General features: G+C 36.9%; 1 protein-coding gene across 2 annotated transcripts in view; it reads right to left on the bottom strand.

Moving 5' to 3' along the window:
• The window catches only part of LOC148951748 (adenylate cyclase type 3-like), a 190,096-nt gene that overhangs the window by 37,615 nt on the left and 128,093 nt on the right, over positions 1 to 24,388 (bottom strand). For both annotated transcript variants that reach the window (XM_089088701.1, XM_089088702.1), the window contains exons 6-7: positions 20,252 to 20,353; positions 9,387 to 9,513 (exon numbers count right to left, since the gene is read on the bottom strand). In XM_089088701.1, the coding sequence (XP_088944827.1) occupies positions 9,387 to 9,513; positions 20,252 to 20,353 (229 nt within the window). The remainder of the gene's footprint in view (positions 1 to 9,386; positions 9,514 to 20,251; positions 20,354 to 24,388) is intronic.

Here is a 24,388-nt window from a genome sequence, read left to right as displayed (position 1 = left end):
TTTGAAAAAAGAGTTAAAAACAGGAAAAAACAAGGAATGATGGCACCAAAATAAACTTGGGGAGGGGTCCCCTGGATCTGCCATTGCACTTGATTGGGACATGATTTTTATGCTTAGCATAACAGCACTGGAGTCAAGCATTATTTAAGCCTTCTCATGCTATTTAAGTCTAATAAATAATCCAAGACTTAAAAAACTACTATATTTGAATTCAAATAACCTTTTGAATTTTATTTTGTAAATTCCAGTTTTAATGTTTTGGCCACTATTGATGCAATTTGTCACAATTGTCACGATTGTGACAATAGTGAGCTCACTATTGAGGCAATTTTTACACATATATATTATTATGAACTTTAATTTTAATTTGTCAATCACCAGCTTTATCAGCAGAAATAGTGTGTGGAAGTCCGGGCAAAACTAGACCGGCACATGGGTCCGCCTCTTTATGGCTCCACTGTTGGAGTAACAACTTGCTACCCAAGAAAAAACTGAGCAGGTTCATTGCTAATTTTGGTGCTCAGGAAGACTATAGAAATAACGGGGATAACATATGATAATATATCCGATGCGTACCGTTGGGATCATAACTTGAAAAGAAAAATATTTGCTAGGAAAACTCAAGTCAATAGTATAGATGGAAGAAAACCAGAAAAAAATATGCGTTTATGTAGTACCCCCTAGAGCCAGAAATACTGTTTCTGCAATACTGCTTTTTTTTCGAAAAACCCTACTGTTTTTTCCAAGGATAGGACTTCCTCAAGAAATGTACAAGTTAACTATTTTAAAAATAACAAATAACAAAGACTACACAAACAAATTATAAATTAGTGCGCTAGATAGTACTGAAGGCAATATATGGTTTTAAATCAAGCAGCAGCCTTAGAGAATGAAATTAAACATTTAAGCATGTAATTCCTCATACAACTCTTCGGTAGTACAACTTTTTCTAAAATAAAAATTCTTAATGAAAGTCAGCAACATTACGAGAATTTTGACCTTGGCTTTAAGTGTTCTGAGACCCTCTTTTATATTTTGTTGAAACGAAGACCAAAAAAAATAGGAACTTATAAGAATTGGATCTTCAGCCAATTTAACGTGGGAAGATTGGGATTAAATAACAAAGAATTTAAAATAAAAATGAATATTTGATATAATTAATCCACAATACCATAACATTTAAGATGTAATTTTTATATAAGTCACAATTGATTAGCTTATATATATTTTCAATAATCATTTTAAGTCAAAATTTTGTCTGCTGAAAGTAAGCCAAGGCAAATCTTGTAGTTATGCAGGCTAGTTGACTTTAAGCTAGTGGGTCTTCTGGGTAGAAAATTGTGCTTCTATTACCCTCCCTAGCATTTTTAAGCACCTCAAAAGATAACTGCAGTTTTTGGTCAAACAAAGTCAGATGGCACTGGCGATTTTTCCTTTCGAAACTAAAGGCAGTTTCTACTCTTTTAATTTTACCATATTCCTCAGCAAATACCCTATATTACCAGGTCTTTATATTACTCATTGCTAAAAACCTTATATCACATACTATTACTACTAGTACTAACAACTCACCGCAGCAATAAGCCTCCTGAGGCCAACACAGCTACGCACGCTCCTCCTCCATCCCAGTCCATTCAGTGCTTCCATCTTTACACCTCCCTAAGAATTCCTATTTCCTTTAAATATTTCTTTATGATATCCTCCCACCCCAGACGAGTACGACCTACTTTCCATTTAGCCCTAGACGGTTGGTCGACAAGGACAATCTTCGGCAATCTGTCATCCTTCATCCGCAGAACGTGCGCTAGCCATCTCAACTTTTCTTTCATTATAGCCCTAGAAAGCGGGATTGAACCACATTTTTCCTACAGCCTGTTGCTTGAAATTAATTAAAAAAGCTTTTTCCACAAAATAAGTTTTTCAAAGAAAAGTAAAGAACTCCATTAAACAAAAAATGAGCAAAAATAAAATCAAATAATCTACCAAGCTCGAAACTACCACAAATCAGCATGGATAAATAAATGAAACCCAAAACGATCAGAAACTACAATAAATAACCAAGTCAAACTCAAAACGAGGAGAAATTAACATGAGTAGGGCTCAAAACCCCTATGCCTTCCCAAGGCCAGAACAAAATTTGCACTTTACTGAAAAAAATACAAATGAATGTTCATTGTCAGTATACATATACTGATATTTAGTAATCAAAATGTTAAAATATTTGATTTATTAAAGTTATAAAAGTAAAAAAAATTATATTTTTTTTCAGTAAAGTGCAAATTTTGTTCTGGCCTTGGGAAGGCATAAGGGTTTGGCGACCAACTTGTGTTAGTTTATGCTTGTTTTGAGTTTGAATCGATTATGTGTTGCAATTTCTGCTCGTTTTGTATTTGATTTATTTATCAATGCTGTTTTGTAATATTTTTAAGCTGCGCAGATTATTTGATTTTATTTTTACTCATTTTTGTTTAATGGAGTTCTTTACTTTTCTTTGAAAAATTTATTTTGTGGAAAATTTTTTTTAAATTAATTTATTTTCGTTTTTATTGACATAGTCTTTTCAGGGAAAAAGAAAATAACACTATAAATCTTTTTGTTTTTAAGACTTTATAGTTTGGCCTGCTATTTGTATGCTGGAGAAAAATTTTCTGCAATTTTCAACAATATACACCATTATAAACATCTGGACACAAATAGTACTGTTTGACTTAGGTTCATACTTCCTCTAGTTCACCTGAAATGGAAAACTTGATACAATTCGCAAAAAAAACTGTTTACTTTCTTTGATAGCTTGGGTACGCTTACACTATTATGATTTGATTAAATTTTCAAAGAAGAAGTAGGCTCGAAAGTTTTAACATAATATCCTCAGTCGTTCTTGGGATACTGCTAAGATGCCTTATTGGGAATTAGCATTATCACAGTGCATTTTGATTTAATCTTGAGGAAGCATTTAGTTTTTAAACATAATGGGCAAATGGGAGGGTGGTAGTGGAAGGGGGATTAGTTGCCCTCCAATCACTTTCGACTATTAAAAAGAGCATCAGCCCTTTCTATTTTTAATCGAATGAGCCCCTTTCGAAGTTCCCACGGCAACTCCTTCGATAAGAAGTGCCCTGGCCTAAATAACAACAACAACAACAACAACAAAAAATTACTAATCACTTTCGACTATTAAAATGGGCACTAGCCCTTTGAATTTCAAATCGAATGAGCCCTTTTCTGAAGTTTCTATGACAACATATTCTATAAAAACCTTATATGCCCCCAGGGCATAACTTAAAACCCTTGCCCTGAGGACTGTGGCGGAGTATTCTCCTCAAAAACATATTTTCTATCTGTAAATCAACTACGCTGAACAAAATGGCTATCTCAAAATTTTTATTGGATTTGTTTGGGGGAATTATGGGCGGGGGGGGGGGGCTAGTTGCCCTCCAATCTCGACTTTTAAAAAGGGCACTATCCCTTTGATTTTCCAATCGAATGAGCCTTTTTTGAAGTTTCTACGACAACGCCTTCTATAAAAACAGTATATGCCCCCATGGCACATCTTAAAACCCTTGCCCCGAGGTCTTTGGGGGAGTGTTCACCTCAAAAAGATGTTTTCTATCTGGAAATCAACTACGCTGAACAAAATGGCTATTTCAAAATTTCGATTGGATGTGTTCGGGGGAATGATGGGCGGGGGGGGGGGGGTAGTTGTCCTCCAATCACTTTCGACTATCAAGGAGGCACACTTGTGCCTCTATAAAGAGGCGACCCACCACAATGTTAAGCGATTTCCGGTCCTAGCGGTCGCAGAGAGACAGCAGTAATCACATTTTGTAGCCCAAGCTCAAACTAAGAAACGTGCAAAATTTCACCCCCCTCCGACTTTATCTTCATGGGTAAAAGTGGGCCGGAAGTTTCTACCCTCCGACCACAGCCCGCCTTTAACGTTTTCCGATTGGGTTGAAATTTAGAGGTTAAGCTTTCCTAGGGCCCGGGAGCTTATCCTCGAAATTTCAGTTCAATCCGATCACTCCTTCCCTGTTTTCCAAAAACCAAATATAGCCACTTAAAGTTCAAATTTTTTTTTCTTGTTAGCCACGCCTACAGGCCACAGTTGGCAACTGATCCGGGTGAATGAGGACTCATTCGAAGCAGAATTCAACCTGTTAGGGCCTTTTGATATTTTCAGACCGAAAAAATTATCCCCCGAATTTATATTTACGAAAAACCTCGTTTTCCTATAAGAGCCCATGTTAATTTTTCCCACCACAGCCCCCCTTTAACGTTGTCTGATCGGGCTGAAATTTAGAGGATGAGCTTTTCTGGGGCCTGGGAGCTTATCCTCGAAATTTCAGCTCAATCTGATCACTCCTTCCCTGTTTTCCAAAAACCAAATATCAAGTTTTGTGGGTATTTGCTTACGTCAAAAATACATTCAACTTACTAAAAAACAATTACAATTGTGTCTCTTTAGTACAGCGGTCGATACTCCTGACTCTCAGGTGGAAGACCCGGGTTCGATTCCCCGTCAGAGGAAATTTTTTATATACTGGATTTAAAGTTTAAAAAAGAAACTCAGTTTCTTTTTAAAATTATTTGAAAAAAATTACATTTTCTAAAGAGTTAAAGAGGCTGAGTTACAAGGTCGACCCTTAAAACACCCTGTCGAGAAAGAAAAGAATAATACACAATCATCTAACAGTTAGTCAAGCAATAATAAGTAATAAACTGTACAAAAACGTCCAGAAATTATTTGAAAAAACTACGTTTTCTAAAGAGTTAAAGAGACTGAGTCACAAGTTCGAACCTTAAAACGTACAGGGATTAGAAGGTACAATTGGGGGGCTGCCGCCCCCCAAACCTCCCGCTTTCGCAGCCTTTAAATAAAAATTTTTTTTTTAAACTGAAAGTAAGGAGCGACATTAAAACTTAAAACGAACAGAAATTATTCCGTATATGAAAGGGGCTGTGCCCTCCTCAACGCCTCGCTCTTTACGCTAAAGTTTGACTTTCTCACAACTCTTTTTTTTAAACAATAAAAACTTTAGTGTAAAGAGCGAGGCGTTGAGGAGGACACAGCCCCTTTCATATACGGAATAATTTCTGTTCGCTTTAAGTTTTAATGTCGCTCCTTACTTTCAGTTTAAAATTTTTTTTTATTTAAAGACTGTGAAAGCGGGGGTTTGGGGGCGGCAGCCCCCCAACTGTACCTTCTAATCTCTGTACGTTTTAAGGTTCGAACTTGTGACTCAGCCTCTTTAACTCTTTAGAAAACGTAGTTTTTTTCAAATAATTAACAATGGAACTAGCCCTTTGCATTTAAAATCGAATGAGCCTTTTTTGAAGTTTCTACGACAACGTCTTCTATAAAAACCTTATATGTCCCCAGGGCATAACTTAAAACCCTTGCCCCGAGGGTTGTGGGAGAGTGTCCTCCTCAGAAAGATATTTTATATCTGAAATCAACTACGCTTAACAAAAAGGCTATCTCAAAATTTGGATTGGATGTGTTTGGGGGAATGATGGGCGTAGGGAGGGGGGGGGGGCTAGTTGCCCTCTAATAACTTTCGGATCTCAACAAGGGCACTAGCCCTTTGAATGTCCTATCGAATGACCCTTTTTTGAAGTTTCTACGACAATACCTTCTATAAAAACCTTAAATGCACCCAGGGCATAACTTAAAACCCTTGCCCCAAGGGTTGTGGGGGAGTGTTCTCCTCAAAAAGATATTTTATATCTGGAAATCAACTACGCTGAACAAAATGGCTATCTCAAAATTTTGATTGGATGGGCGTGGCGGGGGGGCTAGTTGCCCTCCAATCACTTTTGACTATTAAAAAGGGCACTAGCCACTCCAATTGGCAATCGAATGAGCCATTTTCGAACTTTCTACGACAACTCCTTCGATACGAAGTGCCCGGGTATGGAGAAAAAACAAAACAAAAAAACAACACATTATACCCACATCGTTCTTTACTTAGGCAGCGCTAGCGCGCTGCCTATGATACTGTCATTCAGCTGGGTACCCTGAACAGTCTGTAGGCAATTTCTCTGGAAGACATCTAGCAAACCTTACATCCGCTTTTTGGAGTGCCCATACTTCAGAGCCATATTTAACCACTGTCATCACTGTGGTCAAAATATTCTTTCAATATTCTAACCTTCCTATCTTCGCATCTTCCTAATCTTCCAAACTTTTTTTTAACTGTGAAAAAAAAAACACCATGAGCCATGGCTATTCTACTTTAAATATCTTCACTGCTCCCACCGTCTTTAATAATAATACTACCAAGGTAAGTGAAGCTGTCCACCAGATCAATCTTTTCGTTACTCAACGTCACCTTTTCATCTTCACTTATTGCTAGTCTTAGTGACTTAGTCTTCTAAACATTTATGTTAAAACCTATTCTAGCACCCTGAACTCACAAAACCTTTAAAAGGTTATTCATTTTGCTCACATTTTTATCTAGGATACTTAAATTATTGTCATAATCTGAGTCCAGGAGAGTTTTTCCTCCCCATTTGATTCCGTGGTCTCCCATTACCTTTCCGGTGCTCTTTAAGACAAACATCATCAAAATGATCCCTGCAAAACAAAACCCTACTTAATTCCTGATTTAATACAAAACCAGCTTTTACCTCATTTCCTACCTTAACCGCAGCAGTGTTATTATCTTACATACTCGTGCTAATCACTTTAATGTATTTATCTGGTATACCATACCAAACAAACGCTTGCTCCTAATCTATAAAACTGAGGACCAAAGGTGTTTGACAACTGAAGCACTTCTCAATTATTAACCTAAGAGCGAAAATTTGGTCAAAATATCCTCTACCTTTTCTAAAACTGCACTGTTCCTTTCTACAAACTTTGTCTACAGCATCTCGCAGTCTAAAAAAGTATCATATTACTAAATAATTTGCTACCTACAAAGACCGAATTCATGACTCGATAATTACCACACTTACTCTTATCATCTTTCTTATACAGTGGCTTAATTAGGGGTTTCCTTAGAATCGTTAGGTACTTCCTCTTTTTAAAAAATCATATTCATAATCTTCAGTAACTTATTTCTAAGTTCAGAGTCACCATATTTAAGAAACTCATTTACCACATTATCAGCACCTGGAGCCTTATTATTTTTTAATTCTCTTAGTACTGTCGCTAATTCTTCTTTACAAAACAAATCTTTCTTCACATCCAAGGTATCACAAACTTTTTATTTTCCTCAATACTTTTCCTGCAACTGTATCTTGGTTTAACACATTCTTCAAATATTTTGCCCATCTCTCTTTAATTCTTTTTTTTATTACTAATTGTGGCCCCGTTCCTGTCTTTAACTGGGACAAGTTCAGGTTGACTACTCCCTCTCAATTTATTAACATGCCAGTACAGTATTTTACTATTATGACGTCTAGCTGCATTTTCCAGATCTTCGGCAATTTTATCCATAGCCTCCACTTCACACCTCCTTAGTTCCTATTTTAATACTTTCTCCACTTTCCTTACATTCCTTTTGTTTTCATATGATCTATCACTCAGATAGTTCTTTTACAAGCTCCTTCTCCTGTATGTTAAACATAAAGCTTTTTCACTAATATTCCTAGCTTTCTTCCAAAAGACACCATCAGCAACTCACAAATTTTTTTTCTAAAATCATTCCGACCATCTTCCACATCGTCAAATTTTTAACTCTCAAGTTTAATATTCAAATGTTCCTGGAAAGTTTCTCTTAAATTTTCATCCTGGAGTCTACCAACACCAGAACTTCCCGGGAGGTACTAATAGATGGTGATCTTTACTTTTAACATCAACAACAGCACTCCTATACCCTAGTATCTTGTATTGATCCTGCTAGTCTTCGGTTGGCAATAACATAATCAATAAGGTTTGCTGTCTTACCATCACGTGAATACAAAGTTAACTTATGGGCCATTTTGTGACCAAACACCATATTGGTTATAACTAGATTGTTATACCTACATAATTGCAAAAGTCTGTAACCATTGCTGTTTTCTTTTTCTACACAAAATTTACCTAGGCTAGGATACCATCTACCCCTATTTCTACCAACATGGGCGTTAAAATCTCCTAGTAAAAGCACCTTATTTCTACCTGGGACCCTGTCTATTTGCTCCTGTAATTGTAAGTAAAATTCATCTGAGTCACTAGTATCTCCGTCAGTCGGTTCTACAAGGGCATATACTACTATAATTGATACCCTGAAGTTTTTAGTCATAAAATTAGCAATTAGTATTCTATTAATAATACCTTTCCCAGCCTAAACAGCACTTGGAAGCTTCCCTATTCATCATGAGTCCTATTCCCTGTCTATGTACCCCATCCTTTCTGCCTGAGTAAACAAATTCTATATCACCTAATTTCATACTTCCAGGGAAACTCAAATCCCTGGGATATGAGTTTCCGAATACCTCTGGGACATGAGTTTAGGAAAATTCCTAATAAGTCCACTTGCAATCTTCTGGATTTGTCAGTCAAAATGTCGGTACGGTAGTCATTTTTAGCGTCGTAACATTACAAGTTCCAATTTTCATGTTCTTTAAACCATTGAAATTTTTTTGGCCTCAGGAAAACCATGATCCCGGATACCGGTGCAGAACGGAGATCAGCATATCTTCTCAAGTCAACACCGAAGGGCTTAAGCCAGCTTAGAACTGGACAGCAAGAAGTCCCTTTGACCTCCAGTATGAATGGAGGTTTTGTGCAATCCTGGGCCCATCTTGGTCACAACATAGTTTCCAGCCCTTGGCGATGCTCTTCTATCAATAAGAGTCGAAATCCTGCACAGGCAGTCTCAAGCCTATTACCTCCGACTCACTATATATTCATGCCTACAAATATTATGCTACGATGGGGATTTCCTTTACTAATTGTAAATTACTGCATATATTGCTTGAACAATAAAGAAAATATAGCAGAGTAAGTAGTTAAGTGTTATAATAGATTTCGAGGAAGCTCTGTAAAGACAAGATGGAGAATAAGCGTGCACATTTGTGTCAGGTGCAGAAATGGTGCTGCAAGTTTGGTGCTGCAATGAATTTCTAGTAGGAATGGTTATACTACTAGTTTCTAAATAGGGTGAAATTTTGTTGAGAAATCTGATAAGATTTTGATTTCTGTGGAAGGAATGTACATGATTGGTTATATCGTGTTTATGGGTCTTCCTTGCAGTTTGTTCTTTCCTAAAGTCTATCTACGTGAGCTCTATTCTGTCCACGAGGAAAAGTCACAAAAAGATGGCTATAAAGTAGCATTATTTGGTGCTTAAGATCTTTTTAATATGTTAAAGATATAAAATCTTTATTTTAGACATTATTCTAAGATCTTTGGTACAAAGCTTGGACTGTAGGCCTAATTATTTATGTTAGCTTACCGATTCTAAGCATGAAATTGTTAAAGCTTTGTTCATTGATACTCTTCAAAGCTTTTTGCATTTCGAAACCGAAGTCAACCAGAGTTGCCAAGTGGCTCCATCTTAATTCTTTGGTATCCAAATTGACCTAAAAATGCAATAGTGCTTTTACCAAAGGCCCTATTACACAATGTGAGAATGTTGTGGCAGTCCTAAAGATCGTTTGTAACACAATATAAATATGTTGTAGGACTAGAAAAACTGAAAATGTCTTTTTTGTTGTTATTAAAAAGAAGTTGTTTTATAAGGGAAGATTTGTCGAAACGCCTAAATTACAGTTAAAAAACAAATCCTATTAGAATTTATAAGAAATTTTATGAGGGAAAAACAAAATGTGAAGTATTAAAAAAACGAGAAAATTTAAATGTATTGAATTACTAATTGTTCAGGTGAAAACAGATGGGGTTAACCGATAGAACTTGTTTTTTTTAAGGGGGGACATAAACCTATCTCTTGAAAGAACTGTAAGGTATAAGGACTTTTAATTTACAACCATCAAAACGGAATTAAAATTTCTATGCCAAGTCCTCAAGTAAGTAAGTAAGTTTATTTATAACCCGCAATATAAAATAAATGCGGAACAAAAAAGAAAAAACCAAAATAATATTATTCACTAGGAAATAAAACGAAAAACACAGCACAAATAACAACATTATTTATAAATCTCGAATCTGGAAAAAAATGAGTGAGGGGTCACTGGCACATATATATCTAGGAGTATTGGTCCTCAGATCGTTGGTGATGTTGTCAAGAAGTCGTACAAGGTTAATAAGTCCAGAATGAGAAAAAATTTTTTGATTTCTCTACACATTTGGTAAATATAGCAGGAATTTACAATATTTGACATAGCCTCTCCTTAGCTGAAGACGGTCTTTTTTGCGCATTAAAGGCTGCAAACCGGAAAAAAAAGGATTGCAGGAGAACAAAAACTATGGTAAAGTTTACATAAGCCTCGGTGGCTGTACCTCCCTCTATTAGGCGAGATTTTACCGTATGAGAAGCAAATACACTGCAGAGCACTAGCAACCAGAGACGAGCATGTAGTCGAAAGTGTATTAGAAAAAGTAATTTCAACCCAAGCCATTTCAACTTTGAGACACACTTAAGTAGCATCGTACCCAGATGTAAAGGAGGAGCAGGGTTAGAAATATTAAAACACAGAAACTCGCATTTTGAAGCATTTACAGAAAGCCTAATAATACTTAAAGCCTTAATCAGAACATTTAGATTTTTTGTGAAGCCTGACCTTGTATGACTAACTAGCAGAACATCATCAGCATAGGCAATGTGACTAACAGCAGTATTTTCTAAAAACACTGTAGGAGACAGCATTCACAAAAAGCCCACAAACACAGTTTTAAAAATATATGGAGATAAGATAAGATATTTATTTAAAAAAAATCGCTATCACAAGCCCACAAAGGGCCGAATTTGGACTTTGGAGTCAACAATATAAATGGTTACACTAAAAATGCAAAGAACAACAACAAAATAGAGAAAACCATAATGAACAATCAATTAAAAGTCAATAATTAAAACTGTTAAAAGCCAATTAAAAAATTAAAAAGATAAAAACTGGTCAAACTAAACTTAGAGTAAGACACAAATGCATTAAGAACTAGTAAAACTAAACTTAGAGCGAGACAAATGCATTTAAATTAAAAGGGATAATAAGAAAATGTCAATAATTCAACTACATTAAATAAATAAAAGAGTTAAAAACAATAAAAACAGGTCAAAAAAAAGGAGGGGGGGGGCAGACAAATCATTGCAAGAATCTGGGCAGTACTATCAGCTAATAAACAAAAAAGAGGGGGGGGGGGAAGAAACTATTGAGACATTTTATTTATTTTTTCTGTAATAAAGGGGATAAAAGTTCTTTCGTATCTGGAAGTAACGAAGCGAATGGGGGACAAAGCAGGGATGGGCTCAGAAACAGCTCGAGGCGGCTGTAATCTGGATGGAGAGTTACGTTTGGGGAAAATATTTGCCTTCCAAGGGTTTTTTATTACATTTTTTGCAAAATGGAGGCACAACAAAACCCTCCTTTGCTCCAGGGTTTTCAGACTAGATTTTTTGAGGAGCAGAGAGGATGGCACCTTGCTTTTTTGAAAATTATTCGCAATGCCCTTTTTTGAATTGATTCGATTTTTTCCGATTCTCCGCAAGAGATACCAGGGTGCCAAACTGGACAAGCATATTCTAGATGCGGGCGGACAAAAGACGTGTAAATTCGAAAGGAGTGGGAAGGGGGACGCTGAATTTATTTAGGAGCTTAAAGAGGGCGATAGACACATTAGCTCTATGGATGATGCCTTTAACGAGGATATCCCACTTTAAATTGGAAGAAATTGTGACGCCAAGTAGCTTAAATGATGACACGAAAATATCAGGAGATATAGGATTAAGAAAATAGGGCGAGGATTTGAGGAAACTCTAAGCATTAACATGGACTTAGAGACACTTACTGTCACGTATAAGTCCAATGCTTCGTCTCCAAATTCATTGAGGATAATAATAGGATCACATATTAGATTTATTAAGCAAGTTTCATCAACCGTTATGTCATCAACAAATTTCCATCAGTCAGGAAATTCCCTTGTAAGGCTGTTGGTTATTGCTGAAAAAAGGAGAGGACCAACGGAGTACTTTGGGGTATGCTGTTGTGGACAGGTAGAGGATTTGAATAATGGTTTTGGTATTTGACAACTTGCGATCTATTTGTTAAGAAGGAGGCAACTAATTTCACCAGTAAGGGATCAAAATTGAACTCGTTGACAAGTTCCTCAATTAAAATATTGTAGCTAACAAGGTCGAATGCTTTCTGAAAGTCAATAGAAATTAAATTTAGCCAGGAATTAGGCTTTTCAAGGGTTTTCCCGATGTGATCAATAAGAGAAACGAGGTAATGGGAAGTAGAGGTGGATTTTAGGTTCCCACATTGTTTCAAGACAGTAAGAGGTAGGATTTTTTCCTTTAGCCAATCTGCAAGTAATCCTTCATAAAGTTTCGAGAAAATAGGAGTTAGAGTTATAGGCCGAACGCCTTCAAAACCAGGCTTTCCGTTTTTCTTTTTCAAAGGGGTTATGACACCCTGTTTCCAAATTGTAGGAATTTGCCCGGACTCGGTAATCTTGTTAAACAGGAAAGACAAGGGCTTAGACAAGAAATCACCGAAGGCACTAATAAGAGGAAAGGGGATATCCAAAGGACAAATACTTGTCTTTCTTAGTTTTTGAATTCTTCTTTCTATCTCAGACGGGGAAACAGTGGGTAAAGAAGGGGAAAGGGCTCCTGGTGGTAATTGGTCGGACAGTGATGGAAGACTCTGGACAATGGAAGCGAGGAATTTATTGAGATTATTGGCAGTAATATCAGGGGATTCGGGTAGATTGAATTTAAGCTGTTCAAACCTCCTGCCACATAGCTTTTTAACCTCAGAATACCAGTTTTTTGGTTTATTAGTGAACAATACTTCGACCATATTTTTATAGTACGATCGTGCCAATTTGCGAATTTCTCTTTTAATTGATTTTCTTAGTTTATTGACTTCATCTTGTTTACCATTTTTGAAAAGCTTCAATTTGGTTCTAATTAGCGTTTTTATAGTTTGGTTAATAAAGGGTTTATCACTGGAGGACTTTTAAAGTTTTTTTTTTCAGGGAAACAAATTTGATATTTGTCAATTAGCTTTTTGTGGAACAAAGCCATTTTCTCATCAAGATTTTTTAAACTGTAAACATCGAACCAATCTTCAGTATTCAGCCACATACCAAAAGAGAGAAGACCAGAATTTTGAAGAGGACGATAACTGTCATAAGTTATTGAGAAAGAATGCTTAAAATTTGAGGAGGGGGATAAAAGAATCGAAAGATGATAACTCCCACCTAATGGAGGCAAAGCTGAGGGAGGGTTGTAAAAATTATACATATTAGTTAAAATAACATCAAGAGAGGTATTTCCCCGAGTCGTTGGTATTTTTACAAAATGCTTTACTTTAAGTGATGTGTAAAAAAAAACCATTTTAAGGTCATTTTCATCGCCAACTAAAAATATAACAGCATTGGGGTATTTAGAAATAACAAAATCAGCACTTGTCTGCAATTGCTGGATGAATTTACGTTTTGACTCGATATTTTGATTTGGGGAGTAATAGAAAACAGCTATTGCAATAATATTAAATGGACGAGGAAGAACTTTTGGTCTAATACTTAGCCAGAGGATTTCATCATACTCGGAGAAACTAGTGACTCGAATAAGCTTTGGGTAAAGGTTACTCTTAGTAAAGAACAAAACACCCCACCTTTTTTTCCAAGTGGGTAGTCTAAAGGACGGAGTTTAATAAACTCCGTATAATTTGTCAGGTGCAGAGACCCTGGGTCATGGGACTGTACTTCCGGAATAGCTATAATGTCGATGAGTTTTTATTTTGAAAGCAACTCGAGGTTTGTAAGATTTTCAAAATCAAGACTTTCAGCATTCTTAACTAAAAATTTACGAAAAACAAACCAATTGGGGAATCTTGACGGGAATAATTGGTGTGTTTGAAAATTTCCTGGATGGGGTTTCAATTTAATATTATGATGCTGCGGGGAAGTAGGGTAAGAGAAGGATTTACCTTGGGGATTTGGAGGTGGAAGGAAGGGCGAGGATACGGACGAAGCATGATGAGGAAGGTGCGACTTGTTTTCAATTGTCGGGAAGTGCGAACAATTAGGATTTAATACAAGACAATTATTAAATGCAAAAGGTCTCAGACCTGAGTCACACTGGTAGGGTGGGCACGCGGGGTAAAACGAATGGGTCGGAGGCGGGATTTCATGGATATAGGGTAAGAAGTAGTTGAATCGGGAGGATTTTTGGTAGGGAGGAAAGGGGGAGATGGGAAGGTAGGAAGGTGCTGGGAAATGGAAGTGGGGTGGTAACTTTCTGGGAGGAGGGAGGTTGGATTTGCTTTGGCAAATGACGGATGGAGGCCAGAATCAGTCAACAGCATCTTGGGCACATGGAGTGGGTAGCGTATGCAAGGGGGCTTGTGACTGGGGGGGGATATGAGTAAGAGGGGATTGTGGGAGGGTTTTGGTGCAGTAACGTCTGTGATGATGGTTTTACTGGTCGTGAGTAAAATTTCGGGTTCGAGGGGTGTTTTGGGTAGAGGACGCCTGGGGCATGTTGCTTTGTAAAGGATAGGGAGGTAGGTAGTGAGGGGTAATTAATGAGGGAGGAATGGGGTCTGTAATGCTGCCTAAAAAAAGGGGCTTTCTAGTCTTGAATCCTTGACTGGCAACAGCTGGGACTGCCCAAGTTTGTGCACTTGTTTTTTGTTTGCAGCTCGATTTATTTCGTAAAAAGGAAGGGAGGACATAAAAATGCAGGTTAACACACCCGAAACAACACCCACTTGATGCTAACTTACATAAAAGGACATGCTCAAAATTACACTTTGTTTTAGTACACTTGCCAGTGAGGTAAAAACGACAAGTGCAATAACGAGCACTTCTTTTGGTCGCACTTGTTATATAAAAATCGAGAACCAACTCTTGGACTAGCTTCATTTTGTTTTTAGAAGTTACGGGTAATAGATCCATGATTATAGGGGCACTTTGGACCTAATTTACAATTTCATTGCTTAAAAAACTTGCAATTTTTATAGCACTATTATCAGGAATACTTTTTTCCTGCAGGTTGCTTAGAGCACTATCATGTCCAAAATGACATTTATCACCTAATTTGCAAATACCTGCCAAAATTATATTAGCACATTTGCGATTATTTGCAGAGAAGCCCTTATTATTAGTCACTTCAGTACTTTCAAAACAAATTCGGGCATCTCTGATTGAGTTCTCAAGGTCAGGATTATAATTAGGTTGAATAGAGGTGATATTGGGGTCAGGTACAGTTTCTGAACTTGGTTTTATATCACTCGTTATGGAGACAGAGCACAACCTCCCCTGGCTCTTTTCTTTTCTAAAATAGACTTATATACATCTGATGTTCCTTTATAGTAAACCAACGAATTGGAATGCACGTACTGAATTATGTTTGCTAAAGAGTAGTCGACTTTTAGTTCAACTAAGCAGCAATGTTATTAAAAATATCCAATGCTACAAGAAAGCACCTAGAATATCAATCAAGCAAAAATAATATGGCCCTTTTCACATTTTGCCGAGACTAGCAACTGACCAAGTATATGATGGGCTTGACAGCAACGAAAACCGGCTCTGAACCCAACTTGATAATCAGAAAAATCACATTTAGTCAAAAGTTCAGGCAATACGGCATACTCGAACAGCTTGCTCATGAAGCAGGACACTGTAATTGGTCGATAACTGGAACACTGATCTTTGTCCTTTCCCTTTTTTAGAACTGATGTTACAATTCCCGAAAGAAAACTATCTGGAACTAAGGACTGGGCTAAGCACATCTGGAATAGGAGCTGAATGTGTGTTAACAATAATGGACACTTAATGGTGAAGTAATTGTAACACAGACCATCCTCAGTGAAATCAACAAAAGATAAATCTCTCATTAGTCAGAAAATTTTGTGCACAAATTGAAACTGAAACAGGTCTCTAATTAAGCTAACACATGAGACTGCCAGGTCCAAAAAATCTCAGAGAAAGATTTTATCAAAAACGGAGAGAAAATTGGAAGTAATATTCCTTTTCTTCTAAGTATAGGGAAGTTTTGAGCAAGGCATGTGCAATATATCTTATTACCCACAAGCTAAAGACAAGAACCGTTTTCCACAGACAAACTGGATAATGTATATTCATAATTTGGATTGTAGATATGCCGTTCGACTAACAATCTAGATCATAAAAATGTTTCTCAAGTGGTGAAAAGACTTATTGGTAGTTCATATACCCTGCTACAAATTTTTGGAACTGGATGATGAGTTTTGCCCGTTTGAAAGTCTTGGATTATTGACTATTTTGTTGTTTTACAGTTTGCAATTCGATAATCTAGTATGACCAAAATGTATTGCAAGCTTCTCTTTTCTGATGATAAAACTGAATCTTGTTTTAAAAAATACTATTTGTCACCTGAAAAAGCCCACATCTGTTTAAACAAATCCAACAGTTATTGTCAGTAATATAGATGACAGAATTAGGAAATGAGCATTGGGACCTTGATAGATACCAGTTCACTTTAATAGGAATCACTAGTTTATTCCAGAAGAGGTGGGGTACATAGTCCTGAGCTTTTAAAATTAAGTTTTCATGCTGAAGTTTGCTAAACTTCCTTGGGTTTCGTTGGCCAGTTAATAATAATGATATATAATGATAATTCTAATTCTAGTTTGCGCAAATTACTCCGTCCATATTGTTTTATTTGGTGAAAGTTGACCAAAGACGATGTATTTAGTAATATACACTTTCTACGTTAAGATTTCATACTAAACTCGTAGTAGAAATATATTCTACTTTATTATTTTGAATTATTTTACAGGATATACGGTAAAAATGATGTTGGAAAACATATGCCACTGTGGTATTAGCCACTATGGTATTATTTTTCAAATTGATCAAATAATTTGATTTGCTCTATAAAATTCATCATTATACAGAAATTAAACATATTTTCTATATTATTAAACATTATTATACATATTACATCACAAATACGTTTCCTGGGCTACGACTCCTCGCTGAACGAACCAGTGAAATATGTTTGTTCATATTTCTTCAAGTCCAGTTATTAAGAAAAGTACTTTTACAGAGTAGCCATAAATAGCATGCCAGAACAAAGCTGTAAAAGAAGCTGTATGTGTAAATATTAGCCTGATGGCTAATATTTACACTATTTTTATAAGATAGTTTAAGACCTGGAAGAACGTGTCTATGAATTTTCTAACTTGTCATGGGATTCCTTAGAAAGTTTCAGAAACCAGAATTAAGGTCACGGTCCACATTTCAGATTAAAAACAAAAAACTAAAACCAAACAAAACAGCAACAAAATAAAAATGAGCCAATAAATTGAAAAGAAGGAAAAATTTGCTTGATATTAAAAAATAAAATAAATTAAAACCGAATTTCATATGACATCTATTATAGACTACTTTAAAACATGATAATACAGAAAGAATAACAATTTCTTGAAATTATCATCCTTTATTCACAATCATCCTTCAATTTTAAAAATGACCACTAGATAATATCATTTTGAAGTTTCTTTAATGATGTTTCTAAGATATATAGCACCAAAAATGACTTCTACGGTAATTCTTGATATTTACTATTCATTATATTCAAAGCTACCCACCAAAAGTCATGAGCCTGAAAAATTTACCTCATTTTTGAAAGAGGGGCGAAATACCCTAAATTAGGCATTAATCTTCACGAAAATTAACCATTTACTTCGGCTTATCAGAGAACCTGGTTGCAGAAGTTTCAAGCTACTATCTACAAAAATGCAAAATTTTGCATAAAAAAACTAGTTCGTCCTTGCTCAATTTTGAGTTAAGTTTAAGTTAGGTACTGTACGTGTAAAACTTTTTGATAAGGATTTCCATTCCTTTTGAACTTGCTTCAGTTTGGCCTAACCTGGACATTAAATAAAAAAAAAACAAGTTTTTTTTAACTGAAAGTAAGGAACGACGTTAAAACTTAAAACGAACAGAAATTATTCCGTATATGAGAGGGGCTGCCCCCTCCTCAACGTCTCGCTGTTTACGCTGAAGTTTTTATTGTTTAAACAAAATAGAGTTGTGAGAAAGTCAAACTTTAGCGTAAAGAGCGAGGCGTTGAGGAGGGGGCAGCCCCTTTCATATACGGAATAATTTCTGTTCGTTTTAAGTTTTAACGTCATTCCTTACTTTCAGTTAAAACAACTTGTTTTTTTTATTTAATTTTGAACGTTTTTGAATAAATGCAGATTTTGATTTTGGTTTACCGTACATGAATAATTAAAACAAAATTTGCATATTAATTTTATTTTTATTTGGTTCAATGACTTTCTCAAAACTTGTTTAACTTTATTTACGAACGTTTTTATTAGTAATAAATATACGAAACCTACGAATTAACTTAAGTTACGAACTTCTATATTCATATATTTTTAATACGTATGTTAGGGGGTTCGTCCCCTAGTCAATACCTCGCTCTTTAAGCTAAAGTTCCAACTTTGTTCCAATTCTTTAAAAATGACCCCTTAATCGCAAAGGCCGTTATTTAGAATAAATAGCTCTTATGAAAGTACTAAAAAATCTTTGGCTTAAAGACCGAGGTATTGACTAGGGGATGAACCCAATCATATACGCAATATTTTCTGTTCGTTTTAAGTTTAGATATTGCTACTTACTTTCAGTTGAAAAAGTTGTTTTTTTATATTTAATTTCTGATCTTTTTTTTTAAATAGTGCTGGAAAATCCAGCGCCCCCTTCATAGCAATTTCCCTTCCCCCATGGAAAGATCCTCCCGCGTAACCTCCGACCACCCTCCAACTACAAGAAAAAATCCCCCTGGAAACTTCTGTATACTTCCCAATAACCAATACTATATGCTAACATTGGGTAAAGTCCATAACTTTCAGCTCTCCCCCCGGGGACTTCGGGGACTAAGTCATCCTAAAAGACATAGTTATCATATTTTCGACCATACTGAACAAAATGACAATCTAAAAATTATGATCGGGTGACTTTGGGGAAAAAATTAGCGTAGGAGGGGGCCTAGTTGCCCTCCATTTTTTTTGGTCACTTAAAAAGGGCACTAGAATTTTTAATTTCCGTTCCAATGAGCCCTCCCAAGATGTTCTAGGACCACTGCGTCGATACGATCACCCCTGGGGAAAAAAAAACAAATAAACACTCATCTTTCTTCTGGAATAAAATGCAAAATTCCATATTTTTGTAGATAGGAGCTTGAAACCTCTACAGTAGAGTTCTCTGATACGCTGAATGTGATGGTGTGACTTTCATTAAGGTTCTATAGCTAGAAAAATCCAAAGAAAAATTTATATGCAAAAACAAAATCAAAATTTAATTTTTTCATGTCTCGCTTTACGTACCTCTTCGTGTGTCTGGTAGATTCGGAACGTACTTCTTTCACAGAGACAAATATTTAAATATTGAGAATTGGGATGTCTCTGGTTAAACCAATCTCAGTTCTTCGGTTCCTGGGCTGGGCCTGATCTATAGTGGTACACGAATGTAAAGTTGGCACAAAACCTTCCTAATTAAAGTGCACAGAAAATATAGAGGCATCTAAAATAGGGGATGAAGATTTCTAATTTTGGTGCTAAGAAAAAATCAATAAAGCAATGCAAAGTACGATATAATAGTAGCTCTACACACAAAGGGTACCAAAGAGACCCTTCATTGCTAAAACCGTTATGTTAGGAATGAATAAGTTATTATTGTAGATGAAATACAACTTGGAACAAATATTCTATGAGATACAATCTCCAACCCCCCGTCACATAACAAAAACGTTAGTCATAAGAATGAAAATTTAATTTTTGGCTACAACATATCCACGATTGTTTCATCCACGGAAAATGCATGAAAAAATTGGGATAGAAAAATTTTCTATCCCACTCCTTGGATAGAAAATTGAAATCTTATTCACTGATTTCCATTTTACTGGGTTTTTTATGGCATTAAAATTAGTAAGCTCCTGACTTAAATATCTTTGGTTCCAGAAATTAGCAAACTACTACCCCAAATATAGATTCCACGGAGGGCTAGTCTGAGTGACGAAGACCCAATATTATGAACTTGTTGATTCTTGGATAGCCTTTGACTGCGCCAAAGCTGAGAACTTCAGTCACCCCTCATAATTGTTAGTTGATAATTGTTACATTAATCTTAATGAAATTAGTTTACCTTGGTCACTCCAGTTAAATCTAATCCACTGGCTGCCATATACGATGAACCGATGGTTTTTATCTTTGTAATATCCCGCTGATATTCCACCATGTCCAACAGCTAGGAAATAAAGGTTATAATTAATAATTTCACATGATCAGATAACACAATTCTTCTGATGTATTATATTATTATTAAAACTGTTTTTTTTTATACAAAGAAATAGAGATGGTTGTAAAAATAAAACCATTGAAAATTACCATTTAATTCAAGCCTAAACAAACGGTAATTTGCTTCTGTTGAGACCAATAAATGAAACTAAAAATAAAAATGTATATGTTGCTCTGGTGAAGTCAGGGGTACTCATTTGAGGAGAGGGACGGTGAGTAGTCCTCTCACCTTCTCCTAGGTTTTATCACCCCACATATCCCTAGACTTTTTTTACCCTTGCCCTCTCACCCCGACATAAATATAGAAAATAGTTTTTTTTCCATCTTCATTGAAAATAATTCAAAAAGAATTTTTGACCCCTCCTAATTTTGCATAGATTGATGCCTCTGAATTAAGACTGAAGTAACAAATAATAATAGACGGAAAATAATAGAATTTTTGGCAGGCAACAATAACCACTACTTACTTTCATACTTGTTTGAAAGAAATGAAATAACATTCTAATTTCATCCCCATAGACAAACATAAGAATCTTTTTTCCCATCTTTATTGAAAATAAGGACAAAAAGAATTCTTGACCCCCTCCTAATTTTGCGTAGATTGATGGCTCTGAATTAAGTACAGACACTTTGCTTTAATTTTTATTCATGTTTACCCTTGAACTTATCTCATCACTTCTTTTGACCACAAATAACAATAGACGGAAAATAATAGAATGTTTGGCAGGCAAAAATAACCACTAGTTACTTTCAGACTTGTTTGAAAGAAACGAAATACAATTAGTGGAGGAAAAATACGGTTTGACCTCGGGGAAATTGCAACAGAATTTTTTTCACACCAAAATGTTCAAAAAAATCAGCTTAATCACACAAAAAAAATCCCCCCGAATCCCTCTTGCAGAATTACCCAAAATCCCCCTTGAAGGGGGAAAATAAGGGGGGAAATCAGAATTTCTATTTGGACGTATTTTTGGGTTTAAGGTGTCGTTTTCTATCAAATCAAGCATGAAGAATCCGAATCCGACGTCAGAAATCAAGTTTTCCGTACCCTAGTATCAATTTTCACCTTCACGAAATGGGGGGGGGGGGTAAAGTATGCAGATCATTATTTGCCAGATTCCTGCGGCTAAAGGATCATTTTATATCCAATAAAGTACCATATTGCCAAAAATGAGGTCAAAAAGTAGTTTTTTTTCACTATTTACCTCATTTCCACCTTTAAGGGGCCTGTAATATGAGGGGTTGATAAGTATAATATCTTGAAAAACCACTTCTTTAATTGAGATCAAAACTTCAGATCAATCAGTTATAAAAGAAAAACGTTTAGAACTCAGATAAATTAGTCACAAGAATATTTTGATTTTAAAGCAGAACTTAAAGCTAATTCTTCTTCCTGCTCGTCTTCGTTATCATCCTCATCCTGTCTTGCTGCAGCTTAAGTGCATAACTCCCCTTTATATTCCCCACAGGCAAAGCTACAGGGCAAACCGTTCCGACGGCAGCTGCATCTGAGCGACTCGCACCCGCTGGTGCACTGTCACCACACCATCTTCAGTAGGCTCTCCGGTGTTGGTGAAGCATCTGTCATAATGGGAAGATACATATTCCGTGACGAAGAGAGGTGCCAACCCCACTATTCGGGCTTTAGCGGATTTGACGTATCTTGCCACTTCATTATTTGAAAATAGCACCTGCAAAAGGGATACTTTGCGACAGCCAAAGTCAGTGGAAGCCGCTCTGCCTGAACAAAAGCATTTGCACTTACAACCCGGATTGTGAATGGTCGCACCCGGACATCCTTCAGGGTCTTCTCATTGATTTTCCCTTTGCATATGCGGAGCAAAGCTTTCTCTCCAGCTTCGAAAATCTTCTGGTGGTTGGATCTTGGTGTCATGAAGATCTTGCAAGCATCCTTAAAAATCCCATCTTTAAGTGACAAGGAAACCACTGCTGGTTTCCCTACGCCGTGAAGTCTAAATGTTGAATCGCAGCCAGACATTGCTTGACAAACGAGTAGATTTTCTGCTGCTTCGGTTCCTAGTTTGTTCTTGATCCTTTTTTATGTCGTACACTCATCCATTATTTCCATGTGTGTCTGTCTGTATAAAGATATCACATGCATCAAGCTTGGCATGGTACAGCAGAAGGACTAATAGGTCAGTATCATTCCCAATAAAAGTGGTCGATGAAGTTTCAGCGCAACTGACTGAAGTTTGTACAACTAAGACATCGGCATCATCCTGAGCATGTAGAACTTTGCATCCTGAGTTTGCCAGCCTCTCAGTAAGTAGGTCGATGAAGCGTTCTTTATTTTTGGGATTTCTCAGAAATTTCTCCTTACTTTTCACGATCTTCATGTTAGGAGAGAATTCAATCGTTGCACACGACAAACCTTTGGTTCTCTTCAGCTGTGTGCAATTTTTCGTCGTCGGTGTATCAGTGTAAGAGTCAAAACTACCGCTGCCTGGCCGAAATGTTTTGAGACATAATCTACGTAAGATCCTGCCACCTCAGAATATGTGGATACGGCAGTCCACGGGATTTTATAGACTAGCCAGCCACTGTCCAAAACTCTCTAGGAGGATGGCAATGTCATTCGACCCTTAAGTCCCTCAGTTTTATCAGTGCATTTTTTAGAGAGGCTTTGTCGGCAGTCCTCATCACCTCGAACGAACTAAAGAGCGATGGTGGAAAAGTAAAGAGCTCGAACGACAGAACCTCATTCAAGTCAGAACCACTGTTGCTAGCCACTGCAGCTAGACGTTGAAAGATTAGAGCAGGGTCGACCATTACCCTCTCGCTATTTATCACCACAGATGACTTCTCAGCCATATTTACAGCTTTCTCCTTTCTCCTGAAAACATATTTGTCAATGTCTTTCGCTTCCATACCCTTCAGAATCGTTTCTCCCAGATTTGGCATCGTCTGCATTTACAGATGATGAAGCGCGGACACCAGTAACCACGTTCAACAGCTGTGATTCCTGCCTGGTGGGTTCTAAGGGCTCAATGTGTCGAACTGTGTGTTCTATGTCCACCATGTCTCTAGCTCTCCTCAAAGATGTCGCTTTTGCTTGATTTTCAATAGTCAACTCCTCGAGGCCAGTCAGTTTCTGCATGCGTTCGTTAACTAGAACCAAAGTAGGCATAGCAGATGTCCAAATTGTCTGCTGTAATTCAGTCGTGCCTCTATCTCTCGTCAGACCTCCACTCGTTTTAATACTTCTAATTAACGTCTCTTCGATCACCAAATCAGGAGAAAGTGATGCCCAGTAGTTGTCAGTTCTTCGGATGAACAGGTATTCATGAACGTTCTGTACTGCCCTGGATTGTCTTTTCTCAACTGAAACATCGACTGCACGAACAGCCAAGCAGACTTCGTGCAAAGATTGTGGCTGGAAGCAGCAAAGTAAGGAAGCAATTCTAACAACGACTGTAGATAAAGCTCAAGGTTGCCACTTTGTTCAACTCCCGGGTTCTTTCTCAAGATTCCAAGCAGGTCCATATACTGAAACCAAACACGGGCAGTTCTGGACTCGGATAATCGTTCTTTTGCAGTTCAAACTATTTCATAGATAAGCTCTGCTGCTTCCGACACCTGCACTTTGTCGATGTCATCTCCTTCAAGAAGAGACTCGTACGCCGTTTTGCTCTGGTAGTATGTCATTGCCGTCAAATGCTCTGTTACCTAGTTCTGACGATAAAAGGTTCACAAAAAGGGCTACCTCCAACAGACCATGGCCTCTCACTGCACGAGAGACAGCTTTGCCTTGTAACATACTACGCCCAGTGTTAGGCGCATATACTTGACTTAGGATTTCCAAAAGTCCCGAGTCTGCTATGAGGAAGCCACTGGCTACTAGGAAACTCAGGCGAGTCTAAAATCCACCCAGGACAACAATAGCATTTCTTAAAGCACTTGTGGCAGGCTCTGCATCGACGATACACTTCGCCTTCCAGTAAAACGGTTGGTCAAAGATAATGAC

This window comes from Artemia sp. Qi Xiang Cuo, chromosome 5 (genome assembly GCF_049724085.1).
Source record: "Artemia sp. Qi Xiang Cuo chromosome 5, ASM4972408v1, whole genome shotgun sequence".
In the NCBI taxonomy this organism is placed as follows: domain Eukaryota; kingdom Metazoa; phylum Arthropoda; class Branchiopoda; order Anostraca; family Artemiidae; genus Artemia; species Artemia sp. Qi Xiang Cuo.
The sequence above is the reverse complement of the archived record's forward strand: the minus strand, read 5'-3'. Positions and strand labels throughout refer to the sequence as shown.